Here is a 14,201-nt window from a genome sequence, read left to right as displayed (position 1 = left end):
TTTACTTATTAAGTAAACACATACACAAATACCAATAGAATGTTATTGTACAAAAAAAGGATAATATTTTAATCCAGTCTTTAAAGTTAGTGAAACCAAACAATATTTTACAATACCTCTGCTGCATGTATTTAAAGGATTAGTACAGCCAAAGCTCATTTGGCTGTATTTCTCCTGTGGATCACAAGAGTGCAGTTCGTTCTGTACCCATTTTCAGCAGACAGTGGGCTGAAGCCCGCTTTCGGCTGATGTCACAGAGCCGGTCCAGGCTCGGGAAAGATCGTGACCATATGCTTGGGATCTGTTCACATGCCTGGACTACATGCACCGCTCCTGCCCCCTCCATAGCCCAGTGCTCCAGTGAGCGCGGGGGAGGCAGAGCACACAGCGGTGACTGACAGTCACCAGTTCTCTGTTCAGGGAGCTCTGAGAACCGAGTGATCAGCGGTCTTTGATCGCTCGGTTTTCAGTCTTAGAGCCGGTGTCTTGCCGAGAAAGTTCCCCCGGTGGATAAGGACACCCCTGTACTGCGCATGCGCTGCTCTTGCGCAGTACGGCAGCCGAAAGACTCCAAAGTTGAACAGCTGATCGTCAGCTCTACACAGCGCCTGTGCACTGAGTCCAGGTTCAAGCCCCACCATCCAAGTGGACATAGAGTTTGAATAAAACTATGCCGAGCAAAGCGAGGCCGTGCCCGAAGCATGGCGAGTGAAGCGAGCCCACGAGGGGCCCTGTTACAGGCGCCGTGTACAGCTGACCTTCAGCTGTTCAGCTTCGGCTATTTTCGGTGGCTCGTACTGCGCAAGCGCTGCGCCAGCACAGTACAGGGGAGTCCTTATCCGCCGGGGAGAACTTTCTCGGCAGAACACCGGCAGGGGACAGATGCAGCATTGGACCGATGCTGCATCCACCTAGATAAGTATGATTTTTCAAAAAAAGAATTCCCATACTTTTCCTTTAAAGGCCTATAAAATACAGTAAAGCATTCCGTTCATGTATTCTGCATGTTATTTGTTAAAACAATAAATCACTTTTCTACCAGGGAAATCTGTTAATATTACACACGTTAAAATCTTTATTTTTTTCCATAAGATACATTAAACCCCCCAAAAAAGAATATCCTTTATGAAAGCAGAAATCCTGCAGAATAAAATGGTGGTAGTTGCAATTTTTTATGTTGCACGATATTTGTGCACCTATTTTCAGAATGAATGAACCTTAATGCAAGCAAACACATGAAATGATACCCACTTTTCTGGTAAAATATAAAAGATGGGCTTACATCGGGTAATAGTTACCAAAAAATGCCAAGTCCTAAAATGGTGCATGCCCATGAAATTGCAAAAAACTGTGCTACCCAAAATTCTCCATTAGCAACACTGTATATGTATCAGTTTAACCAATACCAGGCACTTTCCCCCCTTCCTGCCCAGATCAGTTTTTAGCTTTCAGCGCTGTCGCACTTTGAATGACAATTGCGCGGTCATGCAACACTGTACCCAAACTAATTTTTTATAATTTTCTTCCCACAAATAGAGCTTTCTTTTGGTGGTATTTGATCACCTCTGCGGTTTTAAATTTTTGCGCTCTGAACGAAAAAAGACCGACAATTTTGAAAAAAAAAAACTGATGGGCACTGATAGGCGGCATTGATAGGCAGCACTGATAGGCAGCACTGACGGCACTGATATGAGGCACTGATGGGCACTAATGGGTGGCACTGATGGGCACTGATAGGTGGCACTGGATAAACAGCACTGATGAGGAGCTATTGACAGGCATTACTGAGTGGCACTGATTGGCACTTTGATGGGGCACTGACAGGCATTACTGATGGGGCACTGATTGGTACTTTTTTGGGCACCAATTGGCACTGTTGTGGGCTCTGATCTGCACCTTTATGGGCACTGACAGGCGTTTATAGAGGGGGACAGGCTGGCAGTTGATGGTCACTGATTGACAGCTGATAGGTACCTTTTGATGGGGGCTGTGCTGATTATCAATTTGCTGATTATCATCACAGACCCCCCCCGACAGGGAGAGCCGCCGATTGGCTCTCCCTGTCAGCTTGAACTGAGGAAAGACGTTTACCGGAACTTCCTGGTTCACACAATGATCATCTGCGATTGGTCACAGCTGATCACGTGGTAAGAAGCCTCTGTTGGAGGCTTCATACCACGATCGGAGTTGCAGTGTCAGACTGACACACAGCACCTCTGATCGCCACACTGCGCGCCGGCTCTGTTATCGTGATCACATAATATGTCGTCCCGTCAGGATAACACAACCACTTTGCCGCCATCATTTTGCTATACGGCGGATGGCAAGTGGTTAAAGCTAATTGTGAATTAAAGCCCTAAAATGATTGCCTGGGAGAGTCTGGAATTCACACCAGGTGCCACTGGCAGGGGAGGGAATAGTTTCAGTGCTCCAAAAAAGTGATGAAGTGGCTCTAGAGGCACTTGGATCACATTTATGTGAAAGCCCTTCACCAGCTGTTAAAGGGGTTGTAAAGTCAGAAGGTTTTTTTATCTTAATGCATTCAAAGCATTAAGATAGAAAAACCTTCTGTGTGCAGCAGCCCCCCTCAGCCCCCCTAACACTTACCCGAGGTGCCTCTCTGCCCAGCGATGTCTACGAGTGTCTCAGCCATCCGAAATTCTCCCTCCTGATTGGCTGAGTCACAGCAGCGGCTCCATTGGCTGCCGCCGCTGTCAATCAAAGTCAGTTAGCCAATCAGGAGAGAGAGGGGGCAGGTTGGGGCTCCGTGTCTGAATGGACACAGGGAGCTGTAACTCGGCTCGGGTGCCCCCATTGCAAGCTGCTTGCTGTGGGGGCACTCAACAGGAGAGAGGGCTCAGGAGCAGAGAAGAGGGACCCGAGAAGAGGAGGATCCAGGCTGCTCTGTACAAATCCACTGCAACAAAGCAAGTAAGTATAATATGTTTGTTATTTTTATAGGAAAAAATGAGACTTTACAATCACTTTAAAGTCAGCACCAAGCTTGTGAGTTTGCTTTAACAACCTGTCTACCAAGCTGTTTGAAAGCTTGCCTTGGTAGACAAGTAGTTAAGGATGCTCTGGAAAAAAAAACATGCATCAGGTTATGATTTTCAAGAAGGAATTTCAAGAAAGAGAATCAGATCCTAAACTGTTAATTGGTAAAATTAATTCATACAAATATCAAAATTAAAAAATGGATATTGCCCCAAAACTGAAAAAAAAAAAAATTATTACACAACATTATGGGTTTGATGAAATGGCAACATTAAGCAGGCATGCAATTTTATAAAAAAAAATAATTTAAACTGCTACAAAATGCTTTCAAAAACTACAACCGTTTTGACTTGACTTTATGGTTCCCCTGTCTATAATGACACAAAAACAGGTTTTAATCTTAGCTCTTCCCGCTCAGCATGTCATAGAAAAGCAAACCTAAACCAGGAAAAATACTATCTATTCTTTGAAAGCTGTTCTGTCAGTCTGCATAATGGGGGTGGGTATAGACACAAATGTTTATCAGGTTCCAGACTGCTTTGTTATTGTAGATAATATTGGTAAAGATTGTAATGTTCTATGCATTTAGAAATTTCAACAGATGTATGCTGATTTCAGTTATGTCAGAGTTCTAGTAAAAGAATTGTATCTTTTGTTATGAAAAGTCCTCGGGGAAATATAGTTAAATTGAGGTTGTCACTTACTGTATCTGTGGAAATTATGAATATCATATGGCAATCTCTTTCTGTGTATTACTAGGTTAAACACTTGCTGACCGGCTCGTGCCGATATACGTCGGCAGATTGGCACGGCTGGGCAAAACAACGTATGGGTACGTTGCTCCCTTTAAGAGCCGCCAGCGGCGTGGGACCTTATGCGCTTGACCGCGATCCCCGCCGGCCACCAGCGATCGCGGGCACGAGAGACAGCACAGGGATTTGTGTGTGTAAACACACAAATCCCTATTCTGTCAGGGGAGAGGAGACATATCGTTGTTCCTACCAAGTAGGAACAACGATATGTCTCCTCCCCCAGTCAGTCCTATCCCCATACAGTTAGAACACATCCAGGGAACACAAATTTAACCTCTTGATCGCCCCCTAGTTTTAACCCCTTCCCTGCCAGTGACATTTACACAGTAATCTATGCATTTTTATAGCACTGATCGTTGTATAAATGTCAATGGTCCCAAAAATGTGTCAAAAGTGTCCAATCTGTCCGCTGCAATGTCGCAGTACTTCTAAAAATTGCAGATCACTGCCATTACAAGTAAAAAATAAATGAATAAATAAAAATGCCATAGAAATGCCATAAATCTTTCCCATAGTTTGTCGATGCTATAACGTTTGCGCAAACCAATCAATATACGCTTATTGAGGTTTTTTTTACCAAAAATATGTAGAAGAATATATATTGGCCTAAGCTGATGAAGAAATTTGTTTTTTAAAACATTTATTGGGATATTTATTACAGCAAAAATTTAAAAAATATTGTTTTTTTTTTCAAAATTGTTGCTCTTTTTTTGTTTATAGCGCAAAAATAAAAACCTCAGAGGTGATCAAATACCACCAAAAGAAATCTCTATTTGTGGGAAAAATTAATGCAAATTTAGTTTGGGTACAACGACGCATGACCACGCTATTGTCAGTTAAAGCGACGCCGTGTCAAATTGCAAAAAGTGCTGTGGTCAGAAAGGGGGTAAAATCTTCCGGGGCTGAAATAACAATCACCTAAAAACTGAGCCAGATCAATAATAATGAAAGCAGCATCCATTACAACTTTTTAAAAAAATATCCCCAAAATGATTATCTTGCAGGTGTTTGGGCTTCACGTAAACGGAAATATTACCAGGGATCAGAAGGAGACGGCTGAACTATTTGACTGCATTCTAACAACTTTACCTAAACAGGTAATATTGTATTTTATTATTTTGAAATTTGCATTAAGATATGCATGATTTAAAATAAAACTGGAATTTACAGTGACCTACTGACAGTTATGTAAATAAGTGGAAGAGAAATAGCAGTTAGTATTTGATTCCTTACATCAGTAGTGTACTTACTTCCTTTGGGCTCTGATGAAACACATAAAGCTTGTGGCACCTGATCATTATTATTATTAGCACACATCATACACATACATTGAGACCTAAAAATATGCGCAAGATGTGATATGATATATATATATATATATATATATATATATCAGTATACACACATACTGCTGTGAAAAAGTTTAAGGCAGGTGTGAAAAAATGCTGTACATAAGAATGTTTTCAGAAATAAGTGCTATTTTCTTCTCAATTAACAAAATGGAAAGTAAATGAACAGAAGAGAAATCCAAATCAAATCGATATTTGATGTGACTTTTTTGGGGGATGGCAACCCCCCCCCCAGGTCTGCCCGCCCTCAGCCTCTCCACGGTGATGCCCCCCCCCCGCTCCAGCACTTTCCACCCTTTCACGGCTTCCTAGTCTTCTCCTTCCAGCCTACCCAATCCGCCTCCTGTCCTGATTGGCCCGGGGGAGAAGCAAGAAGACAATAGCAAATATTAATTTGCTATTGTCACAAGTGGGTTGAGCCCAACCTTTTTCAAGTGAACTAGAGTCGCAGGCTCTAATCATGTAGCTTGAAAAAAAAACTCATACAAACGTATATGTCCGGCGCCCTGCAGGTGCCCCAGTGCCCCTAATGGACCGGTCACTACTGGTAAGACCCCTATCACATGGAGTGGACTCTGTCAAGCAGATCTGCCTGCTGAGCGGGGGGATCTGTCTGCTGATCCCCGCTGAGCAGGCCTGTGTCCGCACCGCTGATGCAGAGCAGACATGGACACAGCTGGCTATTCTCTATGGGGCGGTTGGATGGAAACAGACTGCCTGTTCATTTCTATTGGATACCATCCAATCCGATCTGCTAGATGGATAGGGAGTGGAATCCCCATCCGTCTGTTTTTAGCAGACTGGACTGGATCGGATGCAGGCGGGTGTAAATGGACACATGTCCATTTACATCAGCCTCTCTATAGGAAACAATGGGTGGTCCTATTGGGCCCACCTGAAAAATGAAATAGGGAGACCCTTCTCATCGTGTTGAGATTGAAAAAGCACTTTCTGATTACCTAAAATCCAATGATACAGACGATGTCTCTGCTATTACATTATGGGAGGCGCACAAGGTAGTCATTAGAGGTAGACTGATACAACAAGCAACTAACCTTAAAAGAGAACGCAAACTGTTGTTTGCAAAACTTGAATCTACCTTTAATGACTGTCATCAAACTTTTCAAACCTCCCTGAATGCTACCAACAGTACCAAACAAGAAAAAGCCCGCCTGGATCTAGATCTTTTTCTTACTGATACCACAGATAAACTTATAAGTAAACGCCAGCATGTTCAATATCGCAGGGCAAATAAACCTGATACACCTATGGCCAGAATTTTAAAAAATTCACAACATATACATACGCTTATCAGATTGAAAGTATCCCGGGAATCTTACACTAGTAACCCAGTGAAAATACTTGACATTTTTCGCTCTAAGTTATCTAAACTATATTCTTCTGCCTCAAATTTTGATAAAACTAAAGCAGACACACTGTTCTCCAATATCACGCTTCCTAAGCTTGATCAACAACAGAAAGATCTTCTTGAATGTCCAATTACAGATACTGAAGTCCTTAACGCAATAAAATCTTTAAAATTACGTAAAAGACCAGGCCCAGATGGATTTTCGGCAACATTTTATAAACAATTTGCATCAATCTTAACACCTGTCTTAACTAAAGCCTTCAATTCGATCCTTAAAGGTAACTCATTTAGAACAGAGACTCTCACCTCTATAATAGCAATGATCCCCAAACCACATTCTGACTCCACCTCCTGGACTAATTATCGTCCTATACCCCTCCTAAATCTCGATATAAAATTAATTGCTAAAATTTTGGCCACTAGACTGAATAATATTATTGGCCTACTAATCCATAAAGACCAAACAGGCTTTATGCCTAAACACCAAGCTGGAGATAATATCAGGAGAGCACTCTTACTTATTAATGCGGCTAAAACTAGACGAATCCCAGCTTGCCTTGTATCCTTAGACATAAGGAAAGCATTCGATTCGGTTACGTGGCCTTATATAGAATATGTCCTTGGTAAATGGGGATTTGGAAACAATTTTTTAACCTGGGTCTCATCCTTATACAATAATCCTAGAGCATATATCAAATATGCAGGCTATAAGTCAACAATGATTGATATCAAAATAGGCACTAGACAAGGATGCCCTCTTTCCCCTCTACTTTTTGCCCTAATAATAGAACCCCTGGCACACCTTATTAGAACCAATCCTAACATTAAAGGTATCGAACTAGGTGGTTATCACCATAAACTATGCCTCTTTGCGGATGACATTCTCATATTTTTGTCTCATCCCCATATATCCACCCCCTAATCTACTAAAAACACTAGATAATTTTGCCCAAATATCAGGACTACATGTTAATCCAACAAAATCAAATGCATTAAATATTTCCTTATCTTAATTAGAACTTCAGCAGGCACAAACTTCCTTACCCTTTACTTGGGTTCCAAAGCTGCTTCCATACCTAGGAATAAAACTCACAATCTCTCTTAAAGACCTTTTTGCGGCAAATTACTTACCCCTCCTTAAACAAACTTCCGGCTTCCTGAAACAATGGGCTCTTCTATCATTGTCATGGTTGGGAAGGATTAATGCGGTAAAGATGTCAATCCTGCTGAAATTCTTATATTTATTTAGGGTACTCCCTATTTCTTTACCATCTTACTTTCTTAGACTTACTCAACGTAGAGTTATGTCCTTCATTTGGGGTAACACCAAACCTCGTATACCTAAATCTACGCTTTACCTTAATAAATTGAGTGGTGGTTTGGGATTGCCCAACTTTTCCTCCTATTTCTACGCTGCACAGCTAGCACTTATACCCAAGTATCATACTTCTGTAGAAGCTCCCCTATGGGTAGCTATTGAATCAGTGGAAAGTGACCCTATCTCAGTGGCAAATATGTTTTGGCTCTGTCCTGCTGATAAAATACATCTTTCTAATCCTATCACGAAACAGACCCTAGCAGTATGGGATAAATGTAAATTTGCACATAATCTTCAATCAACACATAATCCCTTGCTTTCATTTCTTAATAATCCAGCCTTTTATCCTGCCTGGAAATTCCCAAAATCATTCTCTGCATGGACCTCTACGAACCTGACTCGTTTATACAATCTTTCCTCGACTAAAGCTATTTATACATTTCCTGTACTATGTGAAACCTTTGGGTTACCTAAAACTGAAATATTTCGATATTTAGAAATTATGAACCACTTCTTAGTACAGGCTCAACTCTTAATCAAATGACTCAATTTGAGCGGATTTGTATAAGTGATCCACACATTAGAGGACTTATCTCAATATTATATTTCCAACTTAATATGATATCTAGTGAGATTCTACCCTCATACACAACTAAATGGGCACAAGATATGAATCGAGTGTTTAATAAACAAGATTGGTCGAATATATGGTCAGCCACCAAAACTTCCTCTCCAAATTGTTTTGCTGTAGAAACTAATTACAAGGTTCTAGCACGCTGGTACCTTGTACCAGCTAGAATAGCTAAATTTGTCCCCACATATTCACCTAATTGCTTTAGAGGATGTGACACAGCAGGAACACATTTTCACATATGGTGGCAATGCCCTGTAGTTGAAGAATTCTGGAAGAATATATTTCTTATGGCTTCTAAAGCCCTGGAAATCACGATTCCTCCAGATCCTGCAACGGCACTCCTAAACCTTAAACCCACAATACTCACCCATACTCAATTCCAATTGTTTATCCAACTTAGCACTGCAGCTAAACAAACGATTGCCAAGGCGTGGAAGTCCCAAAATCTAATTCTTGCTGAAGCTAAACACAGAATGAACAGAGCACTTTTATACGCCAAGATGACAGCTATTGAAGAAAATAAAATAAATACATTTCGCAAAATTTGGCAACCATGGGTTAAAAACTACCTCCCTACAGATTTTGACCAATCTCTGTTGTTACCACACTAAGATATATATCATATTATTACTGAAATATATATTATATTTGTATACCTAATGAGAGCTGGATCATCATCCCGGGAAACTCTCTTTTTTTTTTTTTTTCTTCTCTTCTTTCCTTCTTTCCATCTTTATCTCTCCTCCCTCTCCTTTTCTTTTATTATTTCCCAAAATATTCCTATGGATACTTAGTCTAATAACTTGATTTATTTCTCTAATCTTACATCTAGAATCCCAACTAGTGTATAGTAAATATGGTTGTAAGATATCTCTAAAATTACTTTATTTTATTAACTTATTTATTTATCTTTTTTATCTTTTTTTACTGCAAAGATCTTCTGATGATTGATATGTATCCATGTATTGTATCATTTTATTTCTTCTTCTGTAAAACTCAATAAATATATTTCACAAGAAATAGGGAGACCCAATTGGTCTGCTTGCATAAAAGGGGCCTAAGGCCTCGTTTACACAGGGCATACATGAACAGACAAAAAACAACGACTCCTGCGCACAGGTGGATCACCATATAAAAGATGCATCAACACAGGCCTTGCTGCCCTCAAGGATGGGGAATCCTAGTGCAAACCAAAATAAAAGAAAAACAGAGGCGCACCAGCCTTGTGTATTAACTTTTTAAAAACATTTATTATAAAAATGATAAAAAGAAACAACTCACAAGCAATAGGTGGAGGGGGCACAACATGAAGTGTACCGACAGCCAGCATGCAACTTTAGGATGAGCGATGCCTTCCAAAAGTCGTGGAGAGATGCATACACATCACAATCAGCTAACGTGTTTCGAAGGGAACATCCCTTCTTCGTCAGAGCTATGCAGTTTTTAAAAAGTTAATACACGAGGCTGGTGCGCCCCTGTTTTTCTTTTATTTCGGCATACATGAACAGAGCCGTTGCTCCCAATTTTACATCCATGTAGATCCGCATGCATGTCCCTGAGCTCACACTGTCTGCGTTCGGGGTTGCATCCCAATTGACATAAATGGACTGCCTGTACGGGGATGCATGGAACACCTGTGCTTCCCACCATGGGCGTACACTTTAGTGTGCCACATGTGAATGATGCTTTAGTAGTAATTTAGCAGGAATTTTGTAAGTTATGTTGAGTATGAGTTTATGTGCACTATTAATTATTTTGTGCAATAAGATTTGTGCAATTATTGTGGGGTCCAAAAATTATTTTTTATTCTACAGGTCATGTGCTTTTAGAAAATGTCTAGTTAGAGGGATATTTTCAAATGCTGAAAGCTGTATGTGAAAAAATGGTAACCTCTGGATTTTTAGAGTAAATTGTTTTTATTTACAGTTTTGCGTACCTTCAGATTTCATCATTTCACAAAAAGGTGCAATTTAAAATGTACAAATATTTTTTATTTATTAACTCAATACAGTTTTAACTTTTATATTATATTATATAAAAATTTGAATCCACTATTAATGATTTTAGTGTGTTTTTAGTGAAAATATTGTTCTCATAAACATTTGCGCAAAAATCGCAGTGCCTTAAAAATCAGTACCACCTTATTTTTAATCTACTGACCATGTGCTTTCAGAAAATATATGGTTTGGGGGATCTTTTACACATTGTAAAAGCTGTAAGTGAAAAAGCAAAACCTCCATATTTTTTAAGACATTTTTTCGTGCGACCGATTTTCACTATTTATCAAAAAGGTGCAATTTAAAAATTACAGATATTTGTTATCTATTAACTCAATACAGGTTAAGATTTTATATTTAGTAGGAGTTTTGTAAAATTCGCTGTGTTTATATCTGCTAAAAATGCCTTCAAAATCAGTAGCACCTTCTTTTTTATTCTAATGGTCCTATGCTTTCAGAAAACAATGAAAACAATGGAACAATGAAAACCTTCAGATTTTTAGAGAGATGTGGTTATTTACATTTTTGCGTACGTTCAGTTTTCACCATTTTCCAAAAAGGAGTAATTAAAAAATTACAAATGTTTGTTATTTATTAACTCAATACAGGTTAAGCTTTTATATTTAGTAGACATTTTGTAAAATGTACTGTGTTTTTATCTGCTAATAATGATTTTAGTGTATTTTTAATGAAAATATTGTTTTTATAAACATTTGCGCAAATATCATTGTGCCCTAAATATCAGTAGCACCTTATTTGTATTCTACTGGTCATGTGCTTTCAGAAAATATATGGTTGGGGGTGGTCTTTAACAAACTCTGAAATCTGTGAGGGAAATAAAAAAGGCAATGGAAAAATTGCAAAATTGGCCTGGCCACCTGAGTGTAAAAATGGAGCACAGGGCCTGGCAGCGAAAGGGTTAAAGGAGTAGTGATTTTAATTATGCTGTAAAGTGGCGTATCTGTACGATGTATAGAGCCTGCTTCAGCAATACTGACATTTCTAAAGGAAATATTGTCATTTAAACTTGCTCGCGGCTGTAATGTATTGCCGGCTCGCTTCATGTCTGGTATGGGTTTTAAGGGGAACCCCACACCAAAATGTAAAAAAAAAATGGCTTAGGGTCCCCCCCAAATCTATACCAGACCCTTACCTGAGCAGGCAGCCTGGCAGGCCAGAAAAGGGGGGGACGAGTGAGCGCTCCCCCCCTCCTGAACCATACCAGGTCAAATGCCCTCAACATGGGGGGTGGGTGCTTTGGGGCAGGGGGGCTCTGCATCCCCCACACCCCAAAGCACCTTGTCCCCATGTTGATGGGGAAAAGGGCCTCTTCCCGACAACTGGGATGTGGTTGTGGGGGTCTGCAGACAGGGAGCTTATCAGAATCTATAAACCCTCTTTAACCTGGCCCCCCCAAGTGAATGGGTATCGGTACATTGTACCCCTACCCATTCACCAAAAAAAGTGTATGAAAAAATAGTGTCCCTCGAGGTATATCCATCTTCAATACCGCCACCCGCTGGACTGAAAAAACAGAAAAAAATAAAAACGCTCTGCCTCCTGGAAGGCTACCCACCGTATGCCCGCTCTGCGCTTTGACCATTCTTATAAAGGCAAGGGCTGGGGCCACCTGGTTATGTCTTGTCAAGCATGTAGTGCCCAAGCGACTGGTGTTCTGGCCACGCTTGATACGTTTCAGACAGAGATTGCAAACAGCAACAGTGAGGTCTGCTGCACATGTGTTGAAAAAAGCCCACACTAATGAACTTTTGGAAGTCAGCGTGGAATCAGCAGCGCCCTTCACCTGTTGAGCTCTGTGGTGTGATGCAATAGGGTGGCTGCCCTTAAGCCGGCCCCTGGAGGACATCCTGCTTCATTGGAGTTGTGCCTCCTCCACCTCACTTTCCTCCTCCAATCTCTCAGGCACCCAAGTACAGTCAGTGACCTCATCATCCCCTCCCTCCTCATCACTGGAGAAAAGTTGGCAGTATGATGCAGCTGGGGGAACATGACTGCTAGTTTCTTGTCCATCATTGGCACCCCCTTATTCTAGGCTCACGTTACTTCCTTCCTCAACCTGGGAACCAACATCGGAGCAATCAAATTGCTGCGCATTCTCCAGCAGCATGTAACTAACACTATGATCGAATAATTCAGGTGGCTCCTCTGTGCATGATAGTGGGGCTATGGAAGGAGTAGCTGTAGATAAAGAGCCAGTGGAATTGGCCGTTTTGGCAGCTGCGGTGGAAGGCAAACTAGTTTGAGCCTGGTTGACAGAGGATGAAGAGGATGAGGACAGCTTAGTTATCTACTCCACCAACTCTTCTGCATTTTGTGGCTCAATGACATGGCCAGCACAGGAAAAAAAGGACAAGAATGCCCCACCTGTGCAGGATGCACCATGTCCGCAACCACCACTTTTCACTGTAGACACAGAGGCCATTTGCCCTCTTTTAGTGGCCTGTGAGCTTCTGCCTCTCCTTGTTGGCCTTTGCGGACATCATGGGGATTTTTTTGGGGGGGGGTTTATAACTTTTTATTATAGAGTGTGAGATGGAAATATGATGCTTAGGTGCAACAATTTTGTGCTTAGTGCACTATAAACCATTTTATTATTGTTTTTTATTTTTTGAGGGGATTTTTATAACTTTTCATTATAGAGTGTGGGATGGGAATATGGTGCTTGGATGCAATACTTTTGTACTTGGTGCACTATAAACCGTTCTATTACAGTTTTTTTTTTAATAAAAAAAAATAAGAGTGCAGCAATTGTGGAGATTTTTTTTTTTTACTGCTGCTGCAAAAAAAACTAAAATAAAATAAATGTAAAAAAAATTAGGAAAGGCCAAAAAAAACAAAAAAACAGGTGACACCGAAGGAAGATCACCTGCGACTCAGAAGAAGGAACAGCAATTATGTAGAAATTTTTTTTAGCTGCTGCTGTTGGAAAAAGAAAAAAATGTAAAAAGCCCCCCCCCAAAAAAAGGGAAACATTGCTGACCCAGAAAAAGTAACACCTGCGATGCACAAGGGGGGACAGCAATTATGCCCCCCCCAAAAAAACATGAAAAAAAAAAGTATACCACTGCTGTTCCGACACCTGGGACACAGAAGGGGGAGTATTAATAATGCAGGAACAGAACCTGATGCTGCAGAAAAAAAAATTAATAAAACAAAAAATGGGATCAGTGGTGACACAGAAGTGTTGTACACACCAACACTTCAGTGGCACAACTACACTTTGTTATTCACACTACACTACACTGCAGTGGTGGCCCGTCCATTAGGGGCACCCAGGCGCCGCCTCCTCTCTCCACTCCACCCCCTTTATGGTAATGGGTAGATTCATGTATAGCATGAATCTATCAATGGCCGCCGCAGCCACCCCCTATTCATGCATCCGGCCCCTTTCAGGGCACCGGGCGCATGAATTACAGTGGCGGGGGGGTTTTAAGCACCTGATTAGAACCATAGGCTCAAATAGGATTCAAAATCAGGGGGCTCTGGACGCAGAGGATCTGCTCCGATCCCACCCAGGTGTGTTACAACAGCGAATGAATATTCGCTGTTGAAACACTGATCCTCAATCCGGCCAATCAGAAGCAGGTGTGAGACCTGTTTTCCGATTGGATGAGAAGAAGAGACTCTTGATTGGCCAGCGGAGGAGGGAGGAGGGAGGAAACGGAAGCCGCCGTAAAGACCCGGAGGACGAAAGGCCACAGGAG

At 41.1% G+C, this 14,201-nt stretch overlaps 1 protein-coding gene across 1 annotated transcript in view; it reads left to right on the top strand.

The window, feature by feature from the left end:
• LOC141133958 (dynein axonemal heavy chain 3-like) overlaps window positions 1-14,201 on the top strand; it is a 3,453,856-nt gene that overhangs the window by 3,340,306 nt on the left and 99,349 nt on the right. The window contains exon 73 of the mRNA XM_073623563.1: window positions 4,814-4,906. Within this exon, the coding sequence (XP_073479664.1) occupies window positions 4,814-4,906 (93 nt within the window). The remainder of the gene's footprint in view (window positions 1-4,813; window positions 4,907-14,201) is intronic.

The sequence above is a fragment of the Aquarana catesbeiana genome, linkage group LG03 (assembly GCF_042186555.1).
Source record: "Aquarana catesbeiana isolate 2022-GZ linkage group LG03, ASM4218655v1, whole genome shotgun sequence".
NCBI classification, from domain to species: Eukaryota; Metazoa; Chordata; class Amphibia; order Anura; family Ranidae; genus Aquarana; species Aquarana catesbeiana.
This window is presented reverse-complemented; position numbering and strand designations above follow the sequence as displayed.